The 16,582-nt window shown below is 31.6% G+C and overlaps 1 protein-coding gene across 1 annotated transcript in view; it reads right to left on the bottom strand.

Annotated features, from left to right (window-relative positions):
- ATF2 (activating transcription factor 2) overlaps positions 1-16,258 on the bottom strand; it is a 54,661-nt gene extending 38,403 nt beyond the window's left edge. The window contains exons 1-5 of the mRNA XM_011357218.2: positions 16,140-16,258; positions 14,758-14,827; positions 4,372-4,468; positions 1,279-1,397; positions 705-833 (exon numbers count right to left, since the gene is read on the bottom strand). Of these exons, the coding sequence (XP_011355520.1) occupies positions 705-833; positions 1,279-1,397; positions 4,372-4,468; positions 14,758-14,827; positions 16,140-16,171 (447 nt within the window). The 5' untranslated portion in view covers positions 16,172-16,258. The remainder of the gene's footprint in view (positions 1-704; positions 834-1,278; positions 1,398-4,371; positions 4,469-14,757; positions 14,828-16,139) is intronic.
- Positions 16,259-16,582: the final 324 nt, after the last annotated feature.

Below are 16,582 nucleotides of genomic sequence, written 5' to 3'. Positions count from 1 at the left end.
CAGATCTGATAAGATTTGCTGTTGGTTTCGGTGTGAAGGAAAAGAAGAAATTAAGAATTCTTGACTTGAGCAACTAGATGGATGGGGAGAAAATTTACTGAGATAGGAAATCTGTAGAAAGAATCAAGAGCTCTGATTAAGACATACTAAGTTTAAGATGACAGTCCAGGTGGTCCCAAGTTACCAGGCTGTTCAAGATGCAGAAACTATCTACACCTACAAAGACCTGTACTCAGGCAGTATCATCACCGTAGTTGTTATGTAGTTATAGTAGATCCATTGCTAAGAATGAGTAACTATGCCCTTAACCCTTTAAAAGCCTAAATAACTTTTGTTCAAATAATTTTTAGTTGTAAAGATTCTTAACTAAGCTGTAACCATATAAAAGTAGTGAAAAATAAAACCCAGAAAAATTAAATTTATAAATTTATATATCCTTTCAAAAATAAGTTTTATCTAAAATGACTGCTATTCGCCCCTATAATTTTTCAGTGTGTAATAAAAAGCTAATTACCTACAAAAATGAAATATTCTTTCCTTGAAATTTCTATGAGTATTCACAGGCTTTTACACATAAGACTATTACAACCTGACACTGAATTATGTATAACTTATTCTCTTAACATTTTATGTAGATCAAATATTAAAACAGGGAGATTTTTTCAACTTAGTCTGTGTTTCTACCATAAATACAAATTTCTAACCTTTTCATCACTGGTAGTAGATTCTGGATGAGGTAAAGGACTATCCTGGTGAGTTGTTTCTACAACGGATGGCTCCTCAATTTTGCTTCTTACGATGGGTGTTGCAAGAGGAGATAAATCTAGAGGCATCTAAGATAAATGCAAACGTTAAAGAAAATGTTAGGAGTTAAAAATCAGTATATCTAAAATAAGAAATCAGTATATCTAAAATAAGAAAACAGGAACTGTAAACTTTAATTATTGTTCTATCAGAAGTACTCTTTTTTAATTTCATGGTTAACAACATACTTTTTTTTCCTATGTAGTCCATCAGAAAATTTTTTACAATAATTTTTTTCAATTACAGTTGGCATACAATGTTATATTAGTTTCAGGTGTACAACATAGTGATTAGACATTTATATACCTTACGGAATGATCAACCTGATAAATCTAGTACCCATCTGATACCATACATAATTATTACAATATTATTGACTATATTCCCTGTTATGCTTTATATCTTCCTCATGACTATTTTGTAACTACTATTTGTACTCCTTAATCCCTTCCCCTTTTTTACTAAACAACATACTTTTTTAATGTCGTCTTCTGAGGCTTTCTTGAATTCATTCTCAAATGGACTTGCCAACTCATTGAACAAACCCACTTCTTCACAGTTTTTCAAGAATCTTGTTGGTGTTGGGGTCTGATCTGAAATAAATGTCAAAAAGCAATCACATAGATTTAAATATTATATAAGACCCTAAAATATAGCTAGTAAATTAACAAATTAGCAGGACTGGTTCAGTCAGCTGTTAATTCTCTCTTTGGAAAGACCTCTTCCTTTAAGGCAAACAAAATTTGGTTAAGTTCTTTTGCAGTTCGAGATACTTCCTCCAAGTTTATGAACCATAAAAGTATGAAAGAAGTCCTCCTTGTTCCTTAGTTCATATCATCTCTCTGAGTAGAGTGACATAAGAGTCTTCTATGCAGAGATCAACTATTATCATTACTTAACGCAAAAATTTAAAAATATTTATATTATAAAAAATTACATTAAAAATACATGCAATTTGGGGAGAAGAGCATGTATATATTCATTCTAACTTGGCCCTTCCACTAGTATTCATAATCTATATGAAAGCAAGCTTAAGATAAAACAAAATCTTTAGTAGGTAGATCAAAATACTATAAGGAAGAAAAGAAGGTTAAAACAAGAGCTCTAAAACAAAAACAAAAAACAAAACCTTTCTTTTTACCATCTATGAAACCAATTTTCTATTTTAATGCATTTTTCAAGCCTGTACAAGTTTCATATCTATGGAATGTTCTAGCTTAATTTCTAAGCAGCAGAAGAATAGTCAGCTCTACATTCTCAAAACTTGAAATATTTTAACTATACTTAAATATGTACTCATATAATGTGCATTAACACATGTACTGAATGCATGTGTGTACATGTGTTGGTTATAGAATAAGTGACAGTTAAGGTCCATGTTGAAAAAAATAATTTATGAATTTTGCCTTTTTAGTCTTATTAATTTCACGGCTACTCGTTCATATTGATCACAGCTGGGAGTACATTCAAATTCCATTCACGTTTTATACATTTTAAAGCATCAATTTTACAGGTTAGACCATGGATATAAGCTAAATAAAAGTATAAAGATGACTCCTTGTTTAACATAAAATACTCATAAAATCTTTTGGGAATTTAAAATTCATATATTTAACTATTGTGTCTCCAAAGTAGGTATTACCTACTGTTTTATCTTTGCCCCCACACCTATATGATATTAAGGTATGAACGTTTACTACATATATAGTTAACGCTATTGTCACACACATTAGACATAATGGAGGCCTATTAGTATTACCAGAATTACTGAAGGAGCTCTACTGTATCATCATTTTACCTATTAGTTAGTCTGAAACTTACATACTCCCTATTCCTGAAAAGACTTCCAAAATCATATTATGGTAAGGGCCCAGCGTGCATGTATCAGCTTAGGTCCATCATGACTGAATTAGTAAGGTGAATATAAATTTGAATCTTCTGTTGACACTTAAAGAGTTTATTTATCTAAGCCCAACGGAGGGTTCCTAATTTGTGTTAAAGTCTTAAAAAAATAAAATGCATATGCATAAATAACTTTTAGCAGTGATTACTGGAATGATCAAGTTTAAGAAACGTCAACACAGGCACATTCATTTAAACATGCAGATGGCTTATGGCTATTGATCATCAAATATATATCACACACATCATGCATTATATTTTACAGTAATGCTAAACTACTCATCTCAATGTTAGTAAAAAAATGGTCAAGTGCTATGTTTGAATGTGTTCTATTTTTCTATTGTATTAAATGTAAATAGGAAAGTAATTTCTACAAAGCAATCTCAAACATTTTTGAGTTAAAAAGTTATAGAGAGAGACACTGCTCTAAGCAGTCTGTTTCAGATAAGTGTCTTAGGCATGAAGTGACCCTTCCAGGCTGTTGTGATGTTGCTTGTTTTTTTTTGGCTCTCGTTCTTAACATCTGACGTATAATATTCTAAAGAAATGCACACCTTACTCTTTTCTGCTCACTTTTACTTATGGAACTGAAGATATGCTGAACATTCCCTTACATTTTCATAAATAAATTGTTTTTGATAAATTACCAACTTTTTGTTACCTCCAATTTTTTCATTACAAAAATTCTGATGTTGAAAGTACAGGTAGAACCACCTAATATTTGCCTCATTAACTCTCCAAAGACTGCATACAACAATTTGATCTCTATGTCTGGGTAATAATTTAAAAGTATTAAGAATATGCAGTATTATAGATTTACAAATAGAATAGCCTAAGCTTTACATGAGAAAAGATTTTAGGGTTAATATTTACGATCTTTGAATCTGTGGTAATGACACAAAAGGCCTGAAATTTACATAAATGTAAATATATTAAATTTTATATACCTTATCATACTTTTAAAATATATAAAATGCAGTGAAATACAAATTATCTGTGCATACATAAACATAGATGTGTGTTGATATATATTTAAATACCAAAAATGGGGCAACTAATATAGCATAGAGAACAATAAATCGATGTATGAATTGAGTTTCTCTTTTCACGTACTGTGAAGGATAATCATCTGCTTAGGTAATACTGTATGTTCATAGGATCATACCAAAAAAAAACAATGAATTCAGGAGAGTACTGAGAATATTTTACTAACACAGATGTTTAGTCCAAAAAAGATACATAAACAGAATCTTAATGAAAAAATCTGTTTTGTGCTCCTCCAATAGGAGGAGCCTGATTATTTTCTATTTTCCCACAGCATTGTAGACCAGGTATAAACAGCTAAAAGAAACAATGACTAAACATCACATTAGTTCAATTATCAGTTAAATGTAAACTTTGGAGATGATATGAATGTTCCCAGAGTTCTAATTAACTTCCACAAAATTGACATCGAAACTACATTTGAAAACCATACAAAAAAGTGAAATGAATGATCAGAAGGAAACATGGAGATGTAATGGGTAAAATACATGTTGCCAACATTTAATGTAAATGAAATCATTGGAATATCACCAGACTATATTATTTACAGAGAATACACAAAAATTGTGCACATTCCAGGTGAAATATGTATATAAGCTATTAATAAAAGCATATACTAACCAGCCACAATGACACTGTCATTACGTGCTGGACCAAATTTCAGTGTCATCTCATGTTTATGTTTATGGACAGCCAAATGATCCTCGTTGGTAAAACGCTGTGGCAAAAAGTTTTAAAATATAGTTAAGATTTTCAATTTGATCAAATAAGTAAAATAAGGAAATTCATTTCCACAACATGTAAAACCACCATTAACAATGAAATAGCAGTTTGTTAACTATAAAAGAATCTATTGTTAGTATAGATAAACAAACTAGACTTCAAATAATCATAGAGAAACTCATTACCCAAGAATAAGCAATACTAATATATTACTAGGTCACATAGCTCATTTGAGAGCATATAAAAACAAAACCTGAGGCAAAGAAACTTTATATGAATTTCCTTTGGACATTAAAAACAGAACACTATTAATTTTTTGCCATATCATAGTAGAAATATATGCTCCATGGTGTAATGACTTTTGAAGGAAGTACTGTATTTACATAGACTTCAGGTTACTTACCACTTTTAAAATGAGAATTTTTTAATAAAAATATTACTCCTGGATGAATTAAGAAGTAAATCAGGTTCTTTATGTTACCATATAAAAAAAGAATGCCTCTGTCATAATTCAGTGAAGAAACAGCAAGCAATACAATAATACAGTTCATTTTAAAATACGATTAAATTTTTAACTTAAAATAATTAAAGTGATATTTTCTTCACTTTGTTTCATCACAGTTCTTATATTAAAAATGAAGCCAAATTATTTTTATAGATACACTTAACTTGCATAGGTCCTGCATGCCAAAGGTAACATTTATGATTACAGCATAATAAATGCACCATTTAAATATCTCCCATGTCTGGATATCAAGCTTTACAAAGATGCTCTTTACTGAGCAACATTTACAATTGAAAATAGGGGGCACTTACTTTTTATTTCATTTTATAATAAAATGCCAAATTAAGAGATCTAAATTCAGTCTCTAGGGGTGGCTCCATAGTGTAGTGGTTAGCACGTCTACTTTGCACGCAAAAGGTCCTGGTAGAGCCATGGACCATACCCCAGGTGCGCCAGCCCCCCTGGGTGTGCCAGACTCTGGGTGCAGCAGGCTCCGGGCGCATGCCGTGAGCATGTGGGAGGAGATCCAGTTCTTAAGGGGAAACGGCAACATCCACAGGTCAGGGGTAGAAGTGGGGGCATTAAAGAGGGGAAACTAAATAAATAAAGTCAATCTCTAGACTATGTCCTTACAAATGGGGATGTTAAAATTTTACATATTTGAACTTGGTTCCCCTAAACCATCAAAATGAATTCCTTCTCTTATGGTCCCTCCTCCCTCTATCCAATCACTATATCCTTTCATGTATCTAATAATAGTAGCTTTAGGGTAACATTAAAACAATGTAAAAGAATAAAACATGTCTTTCCATTGTACTTTTTATTCTAAAAGTTTTTAATTATTCTAAAAGTATGTCACTGAGTACCTTTTTCATCCTTAGCGCTGCCCACCAGATCCTCAATCTGTAGAAATTAATGCCTCATTTATGTTCCACTATGCTCTGCACAATGCCTTGATCATAGCACCTTTCAACATTATATTGATATTTTTGTATGTCTGTCCTTTTAAGTAAGCTGAGCTCCTACTGTTTGAGCTCCCCCAAAGTTAGCATATAGTAAACATTTAATAAATGTTCACTGAAAGAATAAGCTCCTTACAATAAAAAAGTTGAATCTTCAAGTTCAGTCTAAAGAAAAAACAAACCCATGAAAATCACAGACTGTACAGTAAAGTGAATTAGCTTTCATTTAATTTGGCTATATTTTGCTATCAAAATAAATATGGTTTACTACCAAGTCTTTAGGTTACTGTACACACCAACAGGAAATCATCATTATATAACCCCTCTTCAGAACCTTCTTGAAGATGAGTGTTCAAACGCAATAGTACCTCTACCCCTTGACTTATTCACTTGTCAAATATTTACTGAGCACCAACTTAGGCACTGGGATCATAATCCACCTCTTCTCCCATTCGAGTGCTATTTTCCTATTGCTTTATCATTGTAAGAACCGCCCCCTCCCCACCTCCCCGCCCCCAATTTTGGAGGAATAAGTTGTCATCCTTTGATAGACTGTTGAAAAACAAAGCTCTTAGAGAATGAACATATCTGTAGAGTTTACTGGCATTATTTCATTGCTTTTTACTTAGCAATATAGTTTTAAATGTATATGTCTTACATTCCAAAGCAAAATGCACTTTATGTTCCAAATAACCTAATAATGTGGATTCTTCACAGAAGACAATCATTAATTCTAAATGAATGCATTCTGGTAAACGTCCTAGATTTTAAAATGGCAAAGTCAGCATAATTAACAGATAAGAACTTGCAGAGTTATCTCCTAGAAATTTTATTCTACCAGTATCTCTGCTTGGATTGGTCTGACCACAAATATCCAAGTGCAACTACGTATAGGATATGTAACATTGTTTTGTACCAAACATGAGGAAATGGCACCAAGATTTTGATTCTAAGCGAAAAGGAGCCACTAAAAGGATCCTTAAAAACATTTACAGTCATATTAATATTAAAAAGGAAATACAAGAAATATGAATTTACAAAGTCTCATGTAAGATCTACAGATCAAATTTACCTAAATGCTATTTATAAAGCGACTTTATATACATACATGGAAAAAATATACTGAAATTGGCCCTTGATACAGGTGAGTTTAACCTTGGCTGTCATGTAAGAAAATTTATTTACCTCTAACAAGAAACCTAAAGATAGTGTCAAAAGGCAATCCTGTCAAAAGGCAGTCACCAAGATACATGTATAAATACACACACACACACACACACACACACACACACACACACACACACACACACACACGTATTTTTCAAATACTTATAAAGGAGCTAATACATGCTAAGATAAAATTTTTGCAGAATATATTTGAATTGCTTTCACGGTCAAATTTAAAAATTTAGTCTAAAAATAAGTTTTGTACAAAAATTGTAATGATACTGCTAGTAATAACAACATATTGAATGCATATAATTTCTTTCTTCCAAGCAATTGAGAGTACAAATGTAAAATGTTATAGATGCATTCAGTATTTTGAGTACAGATGTGAACAAGACTTTGAGCATACAACTGAGTAAACAATGGGAAAGGCAGTCAAAAAAGGTAGGACAGGATAACTATCTTAAAAGGTTAAAAAAAGGGTAGCCTGAGAGATGGGAGGGACATGAATCAGATGCTTCTATAATAAATTGATATAAGCTTTGATATCTGAGAAATCCATGTTTCCAAGGCTTGAACGCTCACCAGAATTAACTTCCTAAGAAATCAGTCACTTGCATTTAATACATGCATTTACATATACAATGTAAAGTATTATTCCTATTTAACAGATAAATAGATACAACTAAATTATAAAGCCATCAGGACATTAGTTGAAGGATTCTATTCAACATCAGGTAGTTACTGATTAACTCTCTTTCTCTCTCACACACACAAACACACACATATCTCTCCACTGAAACTTTAGACTAAATAAAACAAATCTTTATCTCCTTCATAAAATAGTTTATAATGTTTACATTCTACCAAAAAAAAAACAATTTTCAATGAGAATATCACCAAAAGCAAAAATATTATCAATAAAACAGAAGAATTCCAATGTTAAATGAATCTTTCACTAAATTATCTCACTTTGTCTCTTTAACTGAAGTCAATGGAACATCTTTAAAACAAATGAAATTAACAGAACTCTGTGAAATACTTAATAGTGATGGAGGCATATAAAAAAAGATTTAATATCAAGAGTCAACAGTTAAAATTCTTTGCATTGATTTCTACAGGTCTCTCTCTGAAATGATATTATCAACAAAATATAGTTTAAATTTTAAAGATCTATTTGAAAATTTAAATTTGACTAAGTCTATTAAGTGTATTAAAGCTAAAATTCAAATTTGGAATAATGTCATCATTTAGTTGTGACAAAAAATAATTTGCACTATCATCACTGAATTGGTGCTTCTAAAATCAATTTTTATTTGAACTTTTGATTTCTTAGGAAATACTATTTTAATCTAAATAGAGACTATACCATTTCTCTTACAGCATTATTTAACAAATGTGATGCTGACAATAGCCAGGGTACTATTTTGATCATTTACAGTTATATTCTTACAACACAGAGATTATTTTAAGTCTCTTAGAGAACAAACATAAGTAAAAAAGAAAAACAGTAATCATACCTAAATTGGAATGTTCATGATGAAAACAGTGCTTAAACTATTAGAATGAAAAATTGGTTTAGCTTTTAAAGATAATATGACGAAATGTATGAAAAACCTCCAATATGTGTATATTTTGACCAAGTAATTCTACTTCTAAAAATGTATTTTAAGGAATTAGAGATGCATATAAAGGGCTATGTAGAAGGCTATTCATCACAATGCTGCTTATAACACTAGAATTATAAAATTATATAATTACAAAATAGTATGTTACTTTATATTTTATATTCTTATATAACATATATTATGTAACTTAAATAAAATTAAATTTTATTAAAAAATTATAAGTTATAAAATTATGAAAGCCCATAGAGAGGAATAGGCAAATAAATTATGGGATAGGCTACACAGCAACTTAAACTAATGTTTTTAGTTAACATACAAAATGTTCACGACACATACAATGTCATCTGCATACAAAGAGAAAACAAAACTTATGTGTGCAGTATGGTCCTAATTTTGTTTTAAAAATAAAAGGGGAGAAGAATTTATGAAATGCATTAAATGTTAACAGAAGTTTTCTGGATCGTATTTTGTCTTTTTAAACCTGTCGATATTTTCTATGATACTTTTGTAATTAAGGGGAAATAAAAACTTTTTATATTAATTGAAAAGATAACATATGCAAAAACCTGTATTCAAATATACCTTGAAGTCTGAACATTCTTTTTAGGGATGACTCACTATATATGTAATGTAAGAATAGGCTTGGGTTCAAACTTAGGCAGCGTGTGTGTGTGTGTGTGTGTGTGTGTGTGTGTGTGTGTGTTTTCCTGGGATAGAGTTTTAGTGATGGTTTTGAATAAACTTTATATTTTGAAAATCTTAAATTTACAGAAAAGTTGCAAAGATAGTACTAGAGTTCCTGTATATCCATTACCCACTTTCAATCCTCCCTAATGTCCTCATCTTACCTTACTGCAGAGTACCTTTATCAAAACTAAGAAACCAACACTGATATATTATTGATAACTAAACCCCAGACTTTGGTATACTGTGTTTCATGTTTCTCATTATAACATTGATGAAATGCTGTAGGAACTTAACTCTTGTTTTTATCAATTTGTCTATGGTACAACTGGTTTCATTTTATGTCATCTGGCCTAAAGTCAAAGAACTTATTGACAACATGGAGGACTTACTATACCCAGCTTAACCAGATTCAGGCTCCAAATGACATTTTGCTATGTCCCCCAATGTAACATCATCTCTGAAAACTATGACAAGGACTGCTAGCTGTCCCTCAATATCTATTACTTTCTTTCCTTCAAGAACAGAACTTCCAAATTTTAGTTGAGTACTTGGTTGCCCAGAACATAAAAACTATATTTTCTAGCTTCTTTTGCAATTAGGTGGCCATGTGATCAAGTACTTGCCAAAAAGAATAAGTTAAAATTATTTGCATTACTTCTAGTTAATGTGCCTAAAATGGTGGATATGTGTGTGTGCTCTGCTTCTCCTTCTCTCGCACTATTGTTGGAATGTAGACTTGATGACAGTAGCTTAGAACAGCCATCTTGGACCTAGAAATGGAAGTCGCATATTTAAGATAGCAGAGAGCCAGCCTGCTCAGAACTCCTACCTCTGGGTTGTTACATTAAAAAAAAAAAAGAAAGAAAGAAAGAAACTGTTCAAGTTACTGTTAGATTGAGTCTCTGTCTTAACCTGCATCCTAATACAAGTGGCTAAAAATGTGTCACCCCTAAGACTATTTAAAACAACACGACAGCCTCTAAAGGTAATTTCTTTTGTGCAATGGAATAAAGAGAAAAGTAGTTTTTTTACGGTGACAATATCAAAGGAAATATATCTATATGCTTTCTTTTCTTTAGTCAAACCTACACCTCTTCCCTGCTTTTCACTCAGTTACTATAGATTGTCTGTGGTGCTATTTAAGGCCAGCCCCACCACCTGAGCACTGGATCCCATCTTCTCTTATTTACTTATGGACCCCAACTTTGCAACAGTCCCTGTCTCTGAGATGTCAAATATGCTGTGATATTACACCTTAAAATGCAAAACAAACAAAAAAGCGCCATCTTCAATCTTCCTCTGGCTTTATTTTACTGTTCCCTTTAAGCTAAACTCCAAGAAAGAGCTTTCTTCGCTTTCTTATAATGTCTCCACTTCTGGTTCTCCCTTCTCTTCAATCTATTCTGACCACATTGTTGTCATTGACACTTCACTGAAACTACTCTTATTAAGGTATCTAATAACCTCTAATAGTAATTACTGAATTCTCACCATATCCTATCAACTATATGACTCCATTGTTCCCCCTACTTTGAAACACTTTTTCTAACTGACTTCCAGGACATAATTTTCTTCATTGTCTTTGCTTCTCAGTCTCCTGCTCCATCCACCACCCTCCTCATTTCTGACTTCTATACACTGGAGTGTCTTAAAGCTTAGTTCTCTCCCTTCTTCTCTATACTATTTAAATACAAAAGTAAAACTAAGCAAATATGGGAATTATAGATTATCAAAATGTTTTATAAATCTTGAAAATGTAAAACTAGGATAATTATCAGGCATTAGGAGAGGTAAGAAGCATGAATGTTAACTCCTTTCATAATAAGGAGTCTAAAAAACAATTCTAACTTAATGTTTTCCTTTTTTTACTATTAGAGAGGTCTTTTAAGAAACAATCTTACAATACACAACATATATTCTTATATTCGGCAATAGGTTTCTTTTTGTCCTGCTGAATTTAAATTTAAATGTAATGCTTTTATTAAAAAATAACATTAGTAATAAGTCAATCACAAAATAACAAACAATTCTTACTACTTTAAGAAAAGACAAGGAGAAGAATTAGGGGCTTGTTTGAGACTGAGGTTCTAAGAACAATTCCTAGAACAACATAGCAAAACTGGTCATTATCTAAAGCCTGCCTCTAGAAACATACTGCATTCACTGCAATCCAGGGATTACAGAGTCATGTTGTGTTTGTTCAATCTACTACAGCAAAATGGATATCTTGAGTAATGCCACCTCTCTTTATATTTAACTCAGTCTTAATCCAAGGAGTAAATGTGATTTACCAAAATGAAAAAATCTGGTTGGTGGAACCTAAAATCATATCCAGAATTCTACTTGCAAGGGATTCTGGGAACTGTTATTTTTAGCTTTCCTGAATTTATAAAAATAAGAGACATCAAATATATCTCCAAAATGTCAAATCAGTATATGTCTATGTCCATTGTTACCACCTAGTCAAAGCTGCTGTTGTCTCTCATTTGACTGCTGCCAGTCTATGCTCTACCTGCTTCCACTTTTAGCTCAGTAAGGGCTTTTCACTGCTCTATGAATAAAACCCAAATACCTTATCACGGTGTACAAAGCCCAACAGGATAGTGACTCTTTTTTCTCCCTATCTTTCTGACTTCATTTTTACCCTCCTCCTTGTTGATTGCTATATGTTCTAGCCACAACAATCATCTTTCTGTTCTTAAACACAACAAACCCATTCTCTCCTCAGGGCCTTTATATTTGTTGTTCCTTCAGTCTGGAAACCTCTTCCCCCAAGTATGTGTAGGATTTGCTCTTACACTATCATGTCATTATTTAAATGTCACCTTATCAGAGAGGCATTCCCTGATCGACCTATCTAAAAGAGCACAACTCCAGTAACTCCTATCTTTACTCTGCTCTACATCATTAGACATCAGGTTAAATTAAAATCACAATAAGATACCACTACACTCTCACCAGAATGACTATAATTAAGAGTATCCAAAACAACCTTGAAAAAGGAAAACTGATTTGGAGAACTTACCCTACCTTTCTGGAAAGCTTACTGTCAAGCTAGAGTAATTAAGACAGTATGGTATTGGCATAAATGTTGACGTATTGATGAAAAGAACAGTATAGAAAGCTCAGAAATAGACCCGCATTTATATAATCATTTGATTTTCAACAAAGAAGCTGAAGCAATTTAATGAAGAAAAAGAAATCTTTTCAGCAAATGATGCTAGAATATCTGAAAAACCATATGGGAAAAAATTAAGTTTCAACTCCTACCTCACACTAAATACAAAAATTAATTCAAGATAGAACAAAAACCTAAACAAAAAACCAAGCTTTCAGAGAAAAACAAAGGAGAATATCTTTGTGACTTAGGGTAGGCAAAGGTTTCTTAAACAAGTCACAAAAAGCAACAAACACAGAAGAGAAAAAATTAATACATTAGACTTCATTAAAATTGGAAACAACTGTTCACCAAAAGATATTAAGAAAACTAAGATGCTAACCAGACTTGAAGCAACTATCTGACAATGGACTGGTATTCAGGATATATAAAGAACTCATACAACTCAATAATTAAAAGACAACCCAATTTTTAAAAACAGGCAAAATGAGACCAATGCAAAATGACTGCAGCTCATGTAAAAGACAGGGTAGCATGTTTTCCGTTTTAATAGGGACACGCAGAAAAGTTCCAATTCTTCCTGACATTTCTTATTAGCCAAATAAACATGGTCTAGATTAGAGTGTCTATTATAAAAATAAGAGGAGAACAAGTCAATTATATTTCAATGAATGAATAGCCAGGGGTCCTAATTAAAATGACCAGAAAGAAAAAAGGAGGCAAAAGATTTCAAAAGATATTTCACAAAAAATGTAGTATACAAGCAGCCAATAAGCACACAAAACAGTGCTCATCTTTCAGTTATCAAAGAAATACAAGTTAAAATCACAAGATATATCAGTATACACACAATGAAAATGGCTAAAATTAGACTGACAACACCAAATTTGGCAAGGATATGGAATAAAATCTATACATTGTTGGTGGGAATGTACAGTGGCACAACCATCCTGGAAAGCAGTTTGACAATTTCCTAAAAAGTAAATATATACGTATCATATGATCTCACCATTACATTCCTACATATTTACCCAAGAGAAAAGAAAGTATGTGTCCAAAGACTTGTACACAAATATTCACACAAGCTTTATTTGTAATACGTAAAAACTAGAAATAAGGCAAATGTCCACAAATATTTGGAAAAACTGTGGAATTACAAAACACTACTCCTCAATGAAAAGAAACTATTGATCATATAATATGGAGAAATTATAAATCATTTATGTAGAATGAAAGAAGCCAGACAAAAGTACCTACTGTATGATTGCATTTATATAAAATTCTAGAAAATGCAAACTATAGTGACAGAGGCAGATCAGTGGTTGACAGGAGTGGGAGGGGTGGAAGAGATAACATGAGCATGAGGACACTTTTGGGATGAAGAATTTGTTCACTATATTATGTTGATTTTATGGGTATATATATGTTAAAATGTATCAAATTACACACTATAAGTATGTGAAGTTTACTTATATCAAATATTCCTCAATTTAAAATATGAACTAAAAAAATAAAAAAAAATGAACTAAACAAAACAAATAAGAACCCATAAGACACTTTAATGCTCGTTTATCATTTATAGTTTGTATATTTAAGTATTTTGTAATTTCAGTACGCATTAAATTTATTCTTCCATTCCTAGTGTCTAGTTATTTTAGGAGTAGATTAATTATGATAGCAATAGATTAATATAGTCTGTTAAAAACACTAAAATATTATTTTCGGAAACAAACTGGGGTATTATTTTCTGAAAACTCTTCCACACATGCTCTGTATTAAAGATGTTAGACTTAACATTAATACATTAGTAATATTCTTCAGGTAAATATTTTAGTTAATTTCCTAAGTTTCACAAGTAAAATAATTTTCATATAAGATAATGTACATCTGATTTCCATTTAGGCAGCTTACAATGATTTTCAACCAATAATGGTCAAATGAAACTACTTTTAAACCCTGGATTCCGTCCAGGTTTTCTACTTTTCCATTATATGACTTCATTTTTTTCCCTTATATTAGATCGAATTTTTAAAAACTCAGATAATGCTATTGAGGAAAAAGAAAAATTTCTTTCCAAAATTTTTCTGGATTATTTTCATTTAACTCCAAAATTGTACAAAACACTGTAAGAGAATCCTTTTAATGATAACATATACTGTCATCAGTGTTTTAATAAAAGTGAATATACAAAATGATTTAAAGTAATTTATATATTACCTGGCCACATCCAGGGGCAGTGCATAGAAAGGGTTTGTCATCACTCATATTCCACAGGTCCTTGTATTGCCTATAATAAAACATTAAAAGATGGCTAAATGTTTTACAGTACAGATTTTTAAATAAAGAGTAATTTAAAATGTTATACTTTATTTTCACTAAGTTTATTAACTCTTTATTTGGATGTGAAATGGAACACTTTTACTGACATTTTAACCCTCTCTTCCATTTTGAGTAGACAAATATATGTAACATGCAGATTTTATACTACAGAAAAAAAAATTAGGAACTCTAGACTATCAGGCTAAATTTGTTCTGTTCAACAGTATAATTGCAGAAAGAATAAAATACTGTAGTTAGAAAATCACCACTTTAATCCCTAATGAAATAATGGCTTTAGGTTGGATCAGGCTAACGGCACCTGAACTCACAGGTCAGTCTTAAATTAGGACACAAAGACATTATGCGTCTCCTGATATGATGCAATGGAAAGAACATGAAGTATTCTTGGGGGAAAAAAGTCAAACTTGAATCTCATACAGGAGACAAACATGTAAAATCATGTAAAACAATACCAAGTTGCAATTAGCTAACTTCTATAGGACAAAAGACCTATCTCTTCAACAAATAAATATCATGGGGAACAAAAGAAGAGAGGAGGTAGGGAGGAACCTGTTTTAGGTCAAAAGAGATTTAATAAACATAATAACCAAATGCAATATGGTGACCTTTTTGGATCCTGATTTGAACAAAACAACTACAAAAAGACTTTTCTGAGTCAAGATTATATTCCCACTTTTCGATTTAGATTTTAAGTTCCCAATTATTTCTTCTATAAACTTGTAGGTTTTTATTGTTTTTGCTTTCTTTCTAGAAATTACATATATAATAACTGTATTTGACTCAACTAAAAATTCTATAACACTGCTCCTTTTCAACACTAGCTTGTTACCTTTCACAGCAGTTTCCCAAAGCATTTTCAATAGGATAACAATAGTTATTACAGAACAAAGGTATGTGGCCAAAAAATTTGGGAAATGCTGGAGTAATTTTTTTTGGTAGGACTTTTCAGAGTCATTAACATGTTCAAGTGCAATGACTGGAGGAGCACAGAGAATATGGCATTTTGCCACACCCATTTGCTATCTGAATCCCTTTTCACAGAATATCTCATGGGACTAGTATTATTATGTCTGTCATAGTTAAGTATATTTTGATGCTCTCTTTGATAATTTAAAAACACAATAGGAGTATCAGCTAAACTACATACTAGATAAGTATTTTCTTAAGAAAACACTAAAATATTTATTTAGAAACAACTTTTGAAAACTTTTATAATCTAAAATATTTAAAATGGCTAATACCAAATATTGCATACACACCTGGCAGAATTCACACGTAACTTGAATTTCATAAGTTGAGCAACTTATCACGTCCTTTTTTTCATGGCAAGGATACTGAAAAACAAAGTGGTTTCCCACTGGTAATAATAGTTTTGAAACATTTCTTGAAACACTGTAGAAAGTAAAAACACTCAATAACATTACTGTCATCTAGAAATCCAGTCATTAAGAATCTTTTATAACAGAGTACTCCTTCTGAAATATGAACACTGATGTAAATGCCTTAAACAAAGGTATATATTAATATATCCAATTCCACACAAAGAGGATAAAAGAGGAAGAAACATTTAATTCAGCCTTTATGGCTGTGGTTGAAGAGCAACCAGCGAGAGGGTGAAAAGCCTGAAAAAGATGAGATCTAGTATTTCAAAATACCTATTCAGAAGGCTTTTAAATTTTTTAAAATGTAGTTGGTGGTGGTC

This window comes from Pteropus vampyrus, unplaced genomic scaffold (assembly GCF_000151845.1).
Source record: "Pteropus vampyrus isolate Shadow unplaced genomic scaffold, Pvam_2.0 Scaffold2, whole genome shotgun sequence".
Classification (NCBI taxonomy): Eukaryota; Metazoa; Chordata; class Mammalia; order Chiroptera; family Pteropodidae; genus Pteropus; species Pteropus vampyrus.
Note: the sequence above shows the minus strand (reverse complement) of the source record. Positions and strands in the feature narration are given on the sequence as shown.